The 15221-nt window shown below is 48.4% G+C and overlaps 2 protein-coding genes across 4 annotated transcripts in view; one reads left to right on the plus strand and one right to left on the minus strand.

Moving 5' to 3' along the window:
* The window catches only part of NUMB (NUMB endocytic adaptor protein), an 83708-nt gene extending 77018 nt beyond the window's left edge, over positions 1-6690 (minus strand). The window contains exon 1 of one of the 3 annotated variants that reach the window (XM_088520448.1): positions 6653-6690. The gene's annotated coding sequence lies outside the window, so the exon portion shown is untranslated. Of the gene's footprint in view, positions 1-5829; positions 6031-6652 lie in introns of those variants that run through there. The other 2 variants (XM_088520447.1, XM_088520449.1) reach the window with 2 other exon arrangements.
* A 6474-nt stretch (positions 6691-13164) lies between these two features.
* RIOX1 (ribosomal oxygenase 1) lies at positions 13165-15217 on the plus strand. Its single transcript, XM_088520452.1, has 2 exons — positions 13165-13605; positions 13792-15217. Exons 1-2 carry the CDS (start codon positions 13165-13167, stop codon positions 15169-15171), a joined length of 1821 nt encoding a protein of 606 aa, XP_088376578.1. The 3' UTR covers positions 15172-15217.
* Positions 15218-15221: the final 4 nt, after the last annotated feature.

Below are 15221 nucleotides of genomic sequence, written 5' to 3' on the forward strand. Positions count from 1 at the left end.
AACAAACTGTCTCAGAAAATAAATTCATTCAACTAAAAAAAAAAATCCTAATGTGTAACTATGCAACATCCATAAGGAATTCATGGCACTGTTCCAAAGCCATACAAGTTTAAGAACATGCTTTCTTCATGCAAGTATGGTAGTCTACTTATAAAATATTTCAATGTATAGACAAGTAAAATCAAACACTTAAAATTTAACTTGAATGTTATCAGAGTAAAGTTTATCGGAAGCAAATCCAAAAAAGCCACTAAACAATTACTGAAAAAATAATCCAGCGTGTTCACATATTCAGCATTTTGCAGCTCTTTAAACATGGATAAATATCAGTGAAGCTGTAAAAAAAAAAGTCTATAAACTTAATATAAAAATTAGATAACTGTTTTAATAATCAAGCAAGGAAGTCACCATGATTGCCAAAAACATTTGTAAAACAATGTAAAGCAATTCATTCTCATACCTCTTAGGGCCTCTTAAGGATGATTACCACCCAACCCTTTGAGCTGCAAGCTAAGCATGCTTGAGTAGCAATCAGCAAGTCCACTATTAACCGAATGACTTGTAAAGACTTCCTGAATAAAGTCATTTCAAACACATGCAACCTAAGAAGGGTGGGAGGATCCTGCCATGAGCTATGGGGCAAGCCTGCTTAAATTCCTCACTGCTCATGAAAGCAAAGCTCCTCTTCTCCTCGCCCTGCATCCCAACCGCACAATCTTGCTCTCTCTGGTGGTCAGCACAACCTTCAGAACTGCTTTAATACACTAAAACAGCAGGAAACAATCTGGGAACAGGGACCAGGATAAGATCTGGTTGCAACCACCAAACCCTACCAAAGCTGTTCTATGCAAGACCTTAAAACAGGTCCTCTAATTCTTATATGTGCCATTTATAGATGTGGTTATAGAATCTGAAACACATGCAAAGCATTTGAAGCATTGCTGATACGCAAAGACTTGACACAAACACAGGCTCTGCTCAATCTGGAATTCAGCACAGAACCTGTGCACAAATCTTCATTGAATGTAAAACCCTGCATGTCACCTGCTATTGCCATAATCGCAAGTAAATTCTCTCTCAAGCATCTCAGACCAAATTAAGCCTTGAAGGGTTTTTAGAAACAGAATTTAAACACACCTCACTCTCACAAATGAAAAAAACAATAGGCAGCAGAAAGATCGTGTTAAGCAGACTCCAGAAAAGATAATAATAATAATAATAATAATAATAATAATAACCAGCCTTCAAAAATTCTCTTCATTATGAAGGCTTATAAGCAAAGAAATCCACGCCAGGAGAACTACAGTCTACAAAACTGCACACTTCAGTATTCCTGCTGAGACATCAGTAGCCACAACCCCCAGAACACCATATTTCTGAACAATATAAGCTTTGTAGCCATATGGTTACAGGGACCATTATAAATCAATGTGTATCCACTGTGTTTTTATGAGGAGTATCCACTGGTTATTTTCCACAGAATTTAGTTCATTGCTCTGAGGTAAGAAATAAATATTAGAGCAAGAAGTCAAGCCAGCTCTTAGGTTTCTAAGCAAGATGGCATTTGGCTAGTTGCTTCACACAAACTGTTCTAGTGCTACAGACCTCCAAAAGGAAAAAAAAAACAAATCTGAGAACAAAATTAGAAGATTGCTGTTAAAAACATGAGAAGGAACATACTTTATTTCTGCTCATACTATGTATACAAAGTAAAATTAAAAAAAAAAAGGCATCCTCAAGTTTGCACTTTTACCATTGGTTACTTACCAAAGCTCAGAGCTGGCCTGCACCCATTAGGAAACAAGGTTCCATTTTGTGTCTTTCCTCTGTACTGGGAATGAATTCCTACGTCTCCACAATTTTTTTCTTCAACAGTTGATGAATTATGACTTTTGAAAGCAGATCATACTCACTTAGAACCTTATCACCAGAAAGACATTCAGCTAGCTTGCAGCTGACTAAAGACCCAGGAGTTTAACTACTACTAATCACTTGCTTGCAAGGCAAACTAAGCAACTAGGGTAATTCAGCAATTTTTTACCACGTTCTGCCCCTCAGCAAACTGCAGAGCCTTGGGAATGTCAAAGTATCTCCAGTATTGCAAATTATGGAAGTCAGATTTTTTTAAAACTTTCTAAAGTTACTTTACTACTAAGAAGAAAGACTAGACACAAGATGTCAAATTCTATCAATCAAGTTTTAAGAACATTGTAAGCAGGAAAAAAGAAAGGATTAGGATGGTCCCTCCTCTCGGAAAAATAATCAGAATAAAAGTAGTCATATTCAGATCAAGAATAGTCAACGTGTGCTAGAAGCGCTTCTTGCCAAGTGCACCAATACATATTTTTTCTTACTAAGATCAACAGCACTTGTGATTGCTAAATCTGCACCCAGGGAAGAAGCCCATGACCAAGCATCTACAAAAAAAGATAGCTCTGCTTAAACTCTCTGGGCATGCATATTAAAATTAAAGAGTACTGTTTACAAGCCAGGTCACCAAGAAGTTCCAAAGCATTGTTTTCTAGTACGGGAAAGCCAACTAGAAAAAATTCTTAACACTATGGTCCAAGTATTAATATACTGCATTTGAAGCTATTACACCACTTAGTAACTTAACAATTTAACATCAAACCCACCAGCACAAATCCTACAGTTTTATTACTATAGGAAGCTGAGGATTTCTCTCTAACTCCAAAACTCAGAAACAAATGTGTGCCCACATATTCCTGCAGTTCCTTCAAATTTTGGCAGCCACATTCTTCCTCTGACCAATCTGCGACAGGGAAACCACTTGTCCTGATACACTTCTAGTCACAGCACAGTACAAAAGACACGCCCATATGACTGTCCCAAGCCATCAGGTCTGGTAACTACAAAACAGCAGACTACAGTCAGCTTTGACATCTTTGACAAAGAACTACTCTGTACGAATGGATGCTGAACAGTGTGATTCAAGTTCTCACTGCTGCACCTCCTAAAACACACTTAAAGAATCCTGGACAGTGTGTAAAATGTGTAAACGCAGCCGCACATGTCACAATGTCATTTATATTTCTAGAACGAGGGCAGCTTATTCATGCTTGCAAGTTTATCTGTACAAGTCTCGAACAGTGAAAATGAAAAAAAAGACTATTGCCTCTTACACAGTGGAAAATCTTTCCAATCCTGCTTCAGTTATGAATGTTTTCTTGCTTGTGATACAACAGCTGCTTTAACCATGCCTCTTTTGAACTGATGTTCTCTACAATGTATTTGATGGATCCCAGAATTAACTTGAGAACAAACATCCTCTTCCAGAAGCAGCTGTGTCAGGCAGAGGTTACTGCCCTTATCCCAGACATAGCTCCTTATCCTCCCCTCACCACTGCTACCACCCAAATCAATCTGCCAGTTAAAAAAAAAAAAAAAAAAACTAACAACACACCTCTCCGATTTGAGTCTCTACCAGCCAAGTCAGTTTAAAACAATTTGCTAGAAGTCCTTGCTAACCTAGGTCATTTTGATCAAAAGGTACAGATCTAGAAGAGCTCGAGCAGGTTTAAATAAGAGCTGCTAAGGCCCCAGCTCTAACACCCATTCCTGCTCCATGTCTCATGCAATAGATGGTCAGCCAGTTCAGAAAGGTGATCCAGCCAAAACCTAACAAAGCAGAAAAAGCAATTCATCACCAGACTGATTAACTCTCAGGCTTGGCTTAACTTACAGTTACAAAGACTCCCCCATGCCAACAGCAACTGTCAAGAAGGAAGCAGGACCACAACAGCCTATTTCTTGAGGCATTCAAGTTTCTTGAAAGGCTTAAACAAACTTAAAATAGAGCTTCTTCTGAAGAGTGGTCACAGATGTCCCTTCCTCCTCCTGCTGTCCCTTCCTCCTCCTGCATGAACAATATTACTGGCACAGCCACGCGGTCAGACAGTTCAAGCAGTCGATCCAAGTGGAGCTCATGACTTTTCTGTACCACTGACTTGAGCAAGATTAGCGAGGAGGGGTTGAAATGGTCACTTTGGCGAGAGCACTGCCAGGGGAAGCAAAATTGCTCTGACGACAGTGCATTAACATGGCTCTTGTGCACACATTTTAAAAACCCCAGCTTCATCACGCTTGAGCTTGATCTTCTCCAGAAAAGAAGATCTAATATCACTTATTTAAATTCCATGATCCTTGCACTGACAGAGTATGGTTTCAATATTTGTTCACTAATAAATGAAAACTAAAAGTTAGACTAGTACCACAATTCTACATTACCAAAAACCAGCCTTGCTTAAGCTGGCAAAATAAATAATTATATATATAATTTTAAAACACCCATACATACACACATATCAATGCTTCTTCCCTCTCGCCCCCAAAGAACAAAGTCAACATATTATCAGATGAGCACAAGTAGGATAGGACCCCAACCCCCCAAATCAGCAATCACACCAGCTTAGGCTGTCATGAGAATCTCTCATCAGAGATTCTGCAAAATATCTTTCCTACATTGTGCAAGATGTACTTTGCTATAACATGATGACAATTTACCTTTTTTTTTTTTGTCCTCCATACTATGCAGCTCTGTTGAGTAGTAGACTAGAAACAAGTACAGGCAGAATTCAAGTATTCTGTACTGTAATAAGCTATTACAAGCGTGATAAGAACCACAACAACATACTTTCCTTATAGATGCCAGTCCTGCAGAGGCAGGGACTTTTGCAAGAATTTTTACTGTCATTTCAAGAAGTTTAGACCCAAACACTCTTATTATGTTAGAAAGTGCTTAAGACCAAAACCCACATTGAACTTTCAAAAATTGCAAGATTGAACATTACATTTCGTAGCTTGATTTAGCTGCTTAGTGTCACAATGTTTTTTTTTTTTTAAATGCATAATACTATCAGATGGTTTCACATCTACAGAGAGAAAAGATAAGTGAACTTGCTTACTCTGTCTAGTTTACATGCAACCTTGTTTTAAATGTGTGGAAACTGAAGTAATACTACAAAAAAGCAATTCCCAGGCTGAAAAATACATTTTCTACTAATAAGGATTTAAATGTTTGATTTGAATTGCATTTCATATGTAGGCTTCAGGAAAGCAGGAGGGGGGATGAGGAAACACACTCTTTGATGTGTGATGCTTTGAGTTCTCTAAATCAGTTTTCACTGAAGCTTAAAACCAACACCTTATTCTCTTACAGATTAAACAGAAATTACTGCAGGGTATCAAAAGGCTATCAAAATCATTGAAGAACCACAGACAGGGATGAACACATCCCAAATACATTGTTTTGGACTTTGGTTACTTTCATTTCTTCTGTAAGATTTTTTTTCTTGGGGGAAAGAAAAGCAGCATTTCCACAGAGAACTGCCAAGAGATGAAGAAATGGAAAACATACACTGATGAGCAGAAAAACAGTACAGATGAATAGTGTTTCTCTATGGTAACTATTCACTTCTGCATAATCGTAAAAACCATTTTAGCAGTAACCATAGATCAATAAGTCAAATAGAACTGATGAGTCAGAAATCCATTTAAATATTTACACTTTTTGCTACCAAGCCACATCTAGAATAATAGTATAGCCAGACAGAATGACTCTGCCTTCCATTTTACTGAATCTCCTCTTCCAGAAGCCTATCTGGAGGGGCAGGAAGACCAGAAAAGAAGAAAGAAAACCTTTAAAACATCACAATTGATATTGTTTACAGTAACGAGCATCTCCTACTCCAAACAACTGATTTTAAGAAGTATTGATGGCAACCTTGAAAACACAATAACGTGCACATTAAATAGAAATCAACCCCAAAGCTCCCTGATTATTTCATAAAACATTAATGAGCAGCTTACATAAATCTAGGGGATGGAAGGAGTTTTAGGCTGGCAGCTGCTGCAAGACACTAACTCCCCTTCGAGAGATGCATCATATCGCGCTTTAAGCCCCTTCATTTCCACCAGCGCGATGAGAAGAGAGAGCCACGTACAGAGCGAAGCGCATTCCAAAGAGCAGCCGCACTTAACCCTTGAGGAACTCCCGCAAGCCCGAGGCAGGGCGCGTTGGCCAGGACGGGCGCCCGCATGCTCAGCACGCGCGGCCGGCCCCGCGCGCGCCCAGGGCACGGCCGGCTCCTCAGCCCCTGCTGTATTTTGCATGATAAACAGCACCGGGCTCCTTTTGTGCCCTGCCGCCGGCTCGTACGCGCACGCGAAAATTAATTTTAAAAGGAGAGAAAAAGAGAAAAACAAAATAAGAGGGCGAGGGCGCTGCCGGCGAGGAGCCCGGCGCGCAGGTGCGGAGCGGGGCTCCGCCGGGGCTCCCCGCGGGCCTCACGGGCCGCGGCGCCGCTCGCCGCCTGCCCCGCGTCTGCCCAACTGCAACGGCGGGGCGGGCGCGGCCCCGGCCCGGGGCAACGGCCACGGCTCGCGCGGCCTACGAGGCACCGCGGGCGGCGCCGCGAAGCGGCCGCTCCGCCGCCGGCACCGGGACTGCTCCGCCGCTACCCGCCGCCTCCACCTGCGCGCGGCCCCGCGGCGCCGAGTGGAGCAACCGCCGCCCCGGGCCCGGCCCGCCGCCGCCTCGGGCGCTCCCCTGTGCCGGGACCCGGCCACGGAGGGCGGCGGAGACCCCTCCCGCGCGGCCGATCGGTGGCACCGCGAGCGCAACCGCCCTCACCTGCCGCCCGCAGCCGCCTCCCTTGAGCGCTGCTGCCGCCGCCACCCGTCACCACCGAGCAGCGCCGCCACCGCCGCTCTCCCCGCCCGCCCTCCGGCAACGGCTGCCGCCCCCGCGGCCAGCCACGCCCCTGCTCGCCGCCCATTGGCCGCCCGCCCCGCCGCTGAGCCCACTGATTGCGCGGCGAGCTGCCCGTCAAGGCGTCCGGCCCCGCCTCTCCCCACCCACGGGTCCCGAGTGTTTTATTCACCCCGGGCTTTGGCGCCCCCACTCCGCCCGGCGCTTCTGACTGGCTGGACCGACTGCAGCTCCGCGTCAGGATAGGCTGGTGGAGGTGCCAGCTGTGGTGCTAGGCCCGCCTCTCCCGCTCCGGGTTCGGCTGCGTCGGCGCCCGGAGTGGGGGAGAGTTGAGTTGCGCGGCGGGGGGCGGGGGCTGCCGGGGCCGGGCCGAACCGAACCGAACCGAACCGAACCGAACCGAACCGAACTGAGCCGAGCCGAGCCGGGTGGTAAATCCGGCCCGCGGCGGCTCTGGTTGCCGGGGTGAGGCCGCCCGAGGCGCTCGGGTAGGAACCAGCTTCTAAGGTCCTGACCCAAAATTAGAGCGAGTTTTGCCACCTCCCTGCGTGATTTTGCCCTGCAGTGGGTGCCCTTTCTCCCTCTCAGCCAAGAGAGGGTTTCCGAGAGAAAAAAAAAAAAAAAAAGGCCGTTTTGCTAAGGAAGCCCCTGGAGCTGCCCCTGAGCAGAGCAGGAGCCACCCATGGGGACATTCCCTCTTCCCGAAGCTCCAGAGGGAACCGGAGCCGCCTGGCTGTGCTCCCCTTGGTGCCGAGATGGCCACGGTGCCAGAGCGGGCATTCGCCTTGCCGGCAGCGTCCACAGCTGCTTTGTGGCTGCCAAGGGCATTTTCCACAGGCGGGCACAGCTTCCCGGGAAAGCCCCTCACGAGGGAGCGCCTGCTCAAGTGGGAGGCTGTGAGCGGGGTCCTGCGCTGCCTTGTCTCTCACAGGGCCTGGCGACTGTGAAATTTAAGGTCCAAAATGATCTCCTCTGTTTTTCTCGCCTAAGCGCAGGAAACCTGAACCTGCCTCCGTTTCGGAGGCACTGGCAGCACCAGGTGCCAAAGGGAGGTTCTTGCCCGAGGACTCGCTCCAGGACACGAGCTAGAACCATTCTTGGATGTTGCAATCACACGGGAAATGCAAGGATTACGTATGATTTCTGCACATCACTATCTTCTGCCCGCATGGACCACCCCCTTTGCTCCTCTTTGTTTCTGGACCCAGAGAAGAAACAGAGCAAGGGGGACAAGGCCAGCAGTGAGAAAACAACGCAGCTAAAATCAGCGGTCATTTCAGAATGTCCTGTACAAAAATGATTCACTGAAGTTCACACCGAGGTGCTGGGACATGAGCATCACACAGAACTTCAGACTCATGCTCTGACCCCCAAATCATCCCTCAACTGAGTACTGAACTACGAAGGAAAATCTACTTTCTGTTTTCAAACTTCTTTTTGCACGTCACTCCACTTGGAAAGCAAGCCCAAAGCAGAGCTGCCTCCTTCCCACAGTTGCTTCCTGGATACTTTCAGGCTGCTGCTCACAGACACCAGCACCATGCAGCTATGCCCGAGTTAAGTGTTTCAAAGAGATATTTCTACCATCCCTGGGTGTTCTTCTGTCTTTACGAAAGCTAAAGCCAGATTTGACCTGGCAAAACTCTTAGTGCGTTGTATTCCTAATACCTTGGGTTTATCTTTTTATTTTAATTATAGGGATACTCTCTGGATTTCTTTGATTAAGCATGGTGCTTTAAACCTTGATTCCAAAGGAGCTATCTCTTTATTAGACAGATGAGCTACTTTCAAATGAGATGTAAGGAAAAAGCCAGGACATGCTATTGTAAATTAGGTTCCAATATGTTCTTCAGCTACATATAGCTGAAACAAATATTTATCTTGAATCACATCTTAGATATTTAAATTGATTTGTTGTCATTACTGCTTTGCTTCTCAGCCCTGGTTGTGCCTGCCCGACTAGGCTTCCGCATATGGTTGTGGGTGACCGAAGGGAGGGGAGATTGTGTTAGGAAGAGAAAGGTGGCCCTAGAGGACCTCCTGCTGAGGTAACTGAAGATGTAACACAGTGAACTGCACCTTTGCTGTGCAGATCCGAGCGGCCAAGCCGTGCTCTGCGTAGTCACTCGTCCTGCAGAGAATTCCTGTGAAAGGAGGAAAACAAACTCTGCAAGGCCTGATTTCGGTAGCAAAGCTGCAAGGTGCCATAATCTTTATAGGTCCGAAGGACTGAGAAGAGACTTCAGAGCGCATGCAAAAAATCCACCCCAGTTTTCCCCCATTCCGCATCAAAACTCACCTTTATGAGCAAGGCCAGGGCTCCATGTGTAACATGCAGGATTAATGGACGTGGCCGTTCACGTCATGTCACTTACTCCCGTCAGCGGTGCCATTAAAACAAGATTGGCTCGAGGGACGGGGGGATCGTGTGGCATCCTCGAAGGACTCCAGAAAATGCGACACACGCGCTCAGGATAATACAGACTCCATATTCCCACGGCACATGCCTGCAGGCTTAACACCATTCCTTCCTTCTGGCTACCCAAAACAATGGTGGCGCTTAAATCTCACTTCTCTAATCACACTCTAATATCATCTCTTCTAGGAACAAGCCGTACCAGTGTAAATGCTACAGCACAAGCATTTTTATGCTGCTACAACTGTGCTCACCTGCGAGGAATTCCACCTTTATGACAATCCAGATGAAGCCTCTGTGTGTAGATGAGTGCTGAAAATGTTCAAAAACATTTTCTGGAGGCTCCACGCTGTCCCCCTAGGAGCAGTACAAATCTAATACTGGAAGCAAAGATGTGAGCATTGCCACGCACTGGCTTTCTGCTCTCGTGCCCCGAGTAGACCTGCACGATACCATTGCTAAACTGAGACATCCTGTTTCCCCTCCATTTCCCTCTTGGTAATGCTGTGTCAGAGGTGAGGGAACAGTTTCAGAGTAATTCAGAAAACTCAGTGCAGACAATTTTTTTGTTTGTTTGTTTGTTTGTTTGTCCCCTTATCAGGCAAGAAAAGATAAAGTCTGTGAAACTTTTGCAAAGGAGAAATTTACCAAAGAGGCAAATGCTCTATGACAGTACTGCAGTACATTTTGAAAGAGCAGTCTTAAATGTTTTGCAGGAGCAAAGCTATGCAGTTGCCATGATTAATACTGAAAAAAATAAAAATAAAATAATAATAAATCTTTAAAATCCTTCTTCTGTGGAAAAGCCTAACCCAAACAGCTTTTCGGGAGCCATGATTTATGCATACTAAAAGAGCACAAGATACAGGGTGCATGCAGGAACAGCCTGACATGCCTTCTATCTCAGTTGTTCCTGCATGAGTAATCCTGTAGGGCAAATATTTCATTCTGAATCTCTTTGCTTTCATTTTACGATGTGCATTGTCCCCTCATGACCATTTACTTTTCTCCCTCTGCTGCAAAGCAACAAGGCTGGAGTCTTGGAGTCTGCAGCTTTGTGTTTAGTCACTGCCTTCAGAGTCGCTGCAGATGGTATCTGCTCAATGCTACCAAATGTTGGATGGCATATATTAAGAGCAAAAAAAGTCTTACAAAACTACTTCAGAAACGCTTTACAGAATATTCTCAGGATCCTAGTGGGAATGAAAGGTGACAACTCAGTTGAGGGTCCTACTCCCAGATATTATCTAGTTTCAGTTTGATTTAATTTTAGTGTGCATTTTACCATCATATAGGGCAAGAGGAAATGTCTGTGCTTCCATATTCAGAAAGCTGATTCTATAGGGTGCCTTCCCCTTTTAATTATTGTTTTTATGAAATTGTCTTGATTAACTGCTCCATGGCAGGGAAGGCTTGTTTTCTCAGTGAGGCTCTGTGTACAAGATAGCCAGGCTTGAAGACCAAGGCCAGTCACTGAATAAGAAAACCACTGAGCAGAGAGAACCAGCTGGAGATGGGCCAAATACTCTGGCAGGAGATGCTTCAGTGAGTGAGCGCATTCACCCGGATAAGGGGCCAGAGGATAGCTCTTGAGAAACAGCTCCTGAATTAGCTTTTAGTCTTGTCAGCTGGCTGGAAACATTGCAGCTTTCACAAGGAGAAGGATGTTCCACAGCCCTGCCCGGCGCCCTTGCAGGGATGGCAAACTGGATGTTGCTGGGCTGTGTGAGAAACATCGCCGGAGCTCTGGTTAAGGAAACCCAATGCTGAAGGCTCAAAATGCTTGTTTCCTTGCAGGTATTGCTTTCGACGGGCAAACAAAATTGACAGGGCAAGAGACAGGTTTCCAGGAAAGTAACATGAGAGAAAAGAATTAATGTTAGTTTAACTTTCTAGAAATGGCCGGTTTACATTAACGGTTTGCCAGGAACAAAGAGAAAGCGCTGGGCAGTTTGCATTATGCTGAACAACTGGGTATCCAATGCACAGAGAGGTGAAAAATACGACCCAGCCTCTGCCCTGCGAAGCACTGTGCTCTTTCCACTGGTGTGGAGAAACTGCTAACACCTTTGCAGGATCAGGCCTTATCCAAACTGCTCTTTAGACTTCAGGTCTTGGAGCAGTGAATGAAGGTCCAAATACCAAACAAACACCATGTCTCTTTGAGGTGCCATTTACATCTTTCTTCAGAGGCTGCTTGTGCTCACTGCATTTTCGTGTTTTCTTAAATAAAACACATGTGGCAATGCAGCTTATACACTCGTAAAAACTGAGCAAATTTGTGCTAAATTCTAATTAAAAGGTTTAATCGAGCCTCCGGTTGCTACTATGTCTATGTGAGCAACAGCTGGGGAGCACCTAATCATTCGGAGATCGGTGCTACTTCCGTCTTGTTTATTTGAAGAGTTCTTTTGTGACACTGTTCTTCTCTTATGACAAACTTCCCTAAATATAGGGCAGTGGATGAAAACAGCATGTAGGGCTTTCAGCTCTTCCCAGACAGCCACCTACTTACTCTGAAAATGATACTGAAAGACTCTTTTTAAAGACTGAGGTCAATATCCTTTTGTGTGCTACACAGAAAAACAGCTAAATTCTTCCTTATTCTTGAAAGCTTTTAATATTAGAAGGCTAAATTGTTGCCAGAAAGATTTATTATGAGAGATTTCACCATGATTATTTTTCACCGTATCCTTCACCGACAGACCTTGTTATATATGAAAAAAAAAAAGTCTGTCATCTTGCGACAGTAGGATGAGAGCCCTGCGATGAGACTTTGAGCTCACTGTGCGGGTGAACACCCAGGGTAACTTTGTTGTAGTCATTAAAGTTATTCTTGTGTAACTCAGATCAGACAAATGGGCAGCTTCCAAGAAGAATCAATTGCACTAGTGCCAATTAAGCAGGAAACACAAGTAACTCCCAAGCCCAGATTTTTCAAGTGTCAGTTCCCCTCTCTAAACTATTTAGCTGTTATATATAATTAAAGCATACAATAGCTTCACTTCTGCTGCATTTCAAAGAGGCGGCCTGTTCGATTTGTTAAGGACCCAGCTCTGCTGAAACAGCTTCAGGTGATAAGATTATTGTGGTAAGCAGGGCTTAACCTTGGGGAACAAGGAATGATTTGAAACACGAAGTTTGCCCTTCCTTCTCTTCCAGCATGTTCAGGTCCCTGCAGGCTGCTCCCCCTTCCCTCACATCTTAAGCCCCACACAAGCCAGTAATCTTGCTAAGAAAAGTGGGTATTCACGTTGTGATGCCTTTTCGGGAGCCTCTGCGACTCCAGCACGAAGCGCGGTGTGTGCTGTGCCATGTGCGCTCAACCACTGCTCTGCATCTGCCCTCTGCTGGCCACGCGGGACACACCCAAGAAATCCCAGGAAAACCCACATGTTTGTGTCTGTCTACGCACTTTGGGCTCTTTTACCTAAACTGCTACAACTTCCTACGGTTGTTGCTCTCCCTGCACACAAGCTTTTGCTCTAAACGCCGTACAAGCAGAACTCATCTCCCAAATCTGTGTTTTTTTTTTTTTTTTTCCAAAAACAGTTTTATAATCTCCTCTCAGATGAACCTGGCTACCACTGAGTTCTCACCAGTGGTCAGTATCTTTTTATGCCTCATAGATTATTTAGATTCCTTTAAGATACCTATGACATTTCCATACAGATCCGGGCGCACATCTGAAGTCACTTAAAGGAGGCTGAACAGCAGCACCCTGGAAGGCAGGACGGAGGGGTCGCGATATGGTGGCAGGGGCCCCGGCCCGGGACACGGTAGCAGGCACAGGCCGTGCTGCATGCGCCAGGATGCGCATTGCCACCAGCGCGGATACCGCCGAGGTCACGTTCGGTGGCACGGGGAGCGCTGGTTCCCGTCCCCTGGATCTGCTGGCGCAGATTTGGGCCTCCTGCATTAAACCACGAGGCGAAACGCGGAACATTCAACTCCACGCGGAGGCGCCGGGGCCCGCCCGCCCCGGCGGAAGCGACGCGGGGGGCGGCGCGGCGCGGCCATGGCGGCGGCTGGAGCGGAGCCGCGGCGGCTCTCGGCGCTCTCCGTGTACCGGCGCGCGGCGGGCGCCGGGGCCGCGGCCGGGGCCGGGGCGGGCGCCGGGCGGCTGGAGCGGCGGCGCGGGCTCCCGCTGCGCGCTCGCGGCGGGCGCGCCAAGGCCAGGCCGAGGCGCGGCGGGGCCGGGGCGGCGGCGGCGCCATCACCCGCCGCCCCGCGCCGCGTGGAGGGCGCCCGGGAGCCGGCGCCGAGCCCCGGCGGGGAGCAGCGAGGAGGCCCCGAGCCGGCGCCGAGCCCCGGCGGGAAGCGGCCAGGCGGTTCCGAACCGACCCAGAGAGCCGAGAGGAAGCGGCGGGGAAGCCCCAAACCGGGTCCGGGCAGCCACGAGGGGAAGCGGCCGGGTGGCCCCGCGGCCCCAGCCCCGAGCCCTGGCGGGAAGCAGCCAGTTGACTCCGACCCGACGCAGCGACCCGTCGGGAAGCGGCCAGGCAGCTCCGAACCAGCCACAAGCCTCAGTGGGAAGCAGCCAAGTGGCTCCGACCTGGCCCAGAGACCCAAGGGGAAGCGTCGAGATGGCCCCAAAGGAGCCCCAAGCGCCACGGGGCAGCGCGGGAGCTGTGGTGTGGCGGAGGGCGGCGCACTGGGGCTGCTGCGGCGGCTGGGGCGGCTCGAGGACAGCCGGCGGCGGGCGGCCGAGCTCTTCGGCTGGCTGCTGGCGCCCGTGTCGCCGCAGGACTTCGCGGAGCGGCACTGGGAGCGGGCGCCGCTGCTGGTGCAGCGCGGCCAGCCCGGCTACTATGCGGGGCTCTTCTCCACGGCAGAGCTGGATGCCATCCTGCGCAGCGGCCACGTGCACTTTGGCACCCACCTGGACGTGACAAGCTACGCCGAGGGCGTGCGGGAGACGCACAACCCTGCAGGACGGGCCTTGCCTCCCGTCGTGTGGGACTTCTACCAGAACGGGTGCTCCCTACGGCTTCTCTGCCCCCAAGCCTTCTCTGACACTGTCTGGCAGTTCCTCTCCATCCTGCAGGAGCACTTCGGGAGCATGGCGGGGGCCAACACCTACCTGACGCCACCGGGCACACAGGGCTTTGCCCCCCACTATGACGACATCGAGGCCTTCGTGCTGCAGCTGGAGGGGAAGAAGCACTGGCGTGTCTACAGGCCCCGCACGGAGGCTGAGGTGCTGCCCCAGTTCTCCAGTGCGAACCTCACGCAGGCCGAGCTCGGTGAGCCTGTGCTGGAGGTGGTGCTGGAGGCCGGCGACCTGCTGTACTTCCCCCGGGGGTTTATCCACCAGGGCAACTGTCTCCCTGACGCGCACTCACTCCACATCACGGTGTCATCCTTCCAGAGGAACTCCTGGGGGGACCTCCTGGAGAAGCTCCTCCCGGCTGCTCTGCAGATGGCCCTGGAGGAAGACGTGGAGTACCGGCAAGGCCTTCCCATGGACTACTTGGGCTACATGGGGGTGGCCCATTCGGACGTGGTCGACGCTCGCCGGACGGCTTTTGTGGAGAAGGTGCAGAGCCTGGTAAAGAAGCTGGTCAACTATGCACCTATTGATGCTGCTGTAGATCAGAGGGCCAAGTCGTTTCTTCACGACTGTTTCCCCCCAGTGCTAACGCAAAGTGAGAAGGCACTGAGTGTGTATGGATTCCCAGCCCGCTGGCAAGACGGAGGCACCCGCGACGTCGATATACTGATAACGAAAGACACAGAAGTACGGCTCCTCCGTCACGGCATCATTAGGCTGTGCAATGAGGAGGCCGGTGTAATGCTGTATTACACAACGGAAAACTCACGAGTGTATCATAAAGAAGAGCCCAAGTCCCTTGAGATTGATCCTGAGTATACAGACAGTATTGAATTTCTCCTCTCTTCTTATCCGAACCACGTCAGCGTGGACAGCCTTCCATGTGAAACCTTGGAGGACAAGATTTCTATAGCTACACTTCTGTTTGAGAAGGGCATTCTGACTACCAAGAAGCCTCTGGTGCAAGTGTAACTCTTTTTTTTTTTTTTAACAAAATAAACATACTGTTGTTTATATAGTAT

The sequence above is a fragment of the Tinamus guttatus genome, unplaced genomic scaffold (assembly GCF_059628265.1).
Source record: "Tinamus guttatus ecotype Peru unplaced genomic scaffold, ASM5962826v1 Tinamus_guttatus_pri_ptg000089l, whole genome shotgun sequence".
Lineage (NCBI taxonomy): Eukaryota > Metazoa > Chordata > Aves > Tinamiformes > Tinamidae > Tinamus > Tinamus guttatus.

Bases quoted from the DNA above. Each gene is read 5' to 3' on its own strand.
- RIOX1 (XM_088520452.1), top strand. From the start codon at position 13,165: ATGGCGGCGGCTGGAGCGGAGCCGCGGCGGCTCTCGGCGCTCTCCGTG. The intron at 13,606-13,791 runs GTTGACTCCGAC...GGTGTGGCGGAG, and splicing joins GCCCTGGCGGGAAGCAGCCA to GGCGGCGCACTGGGGCTGCT.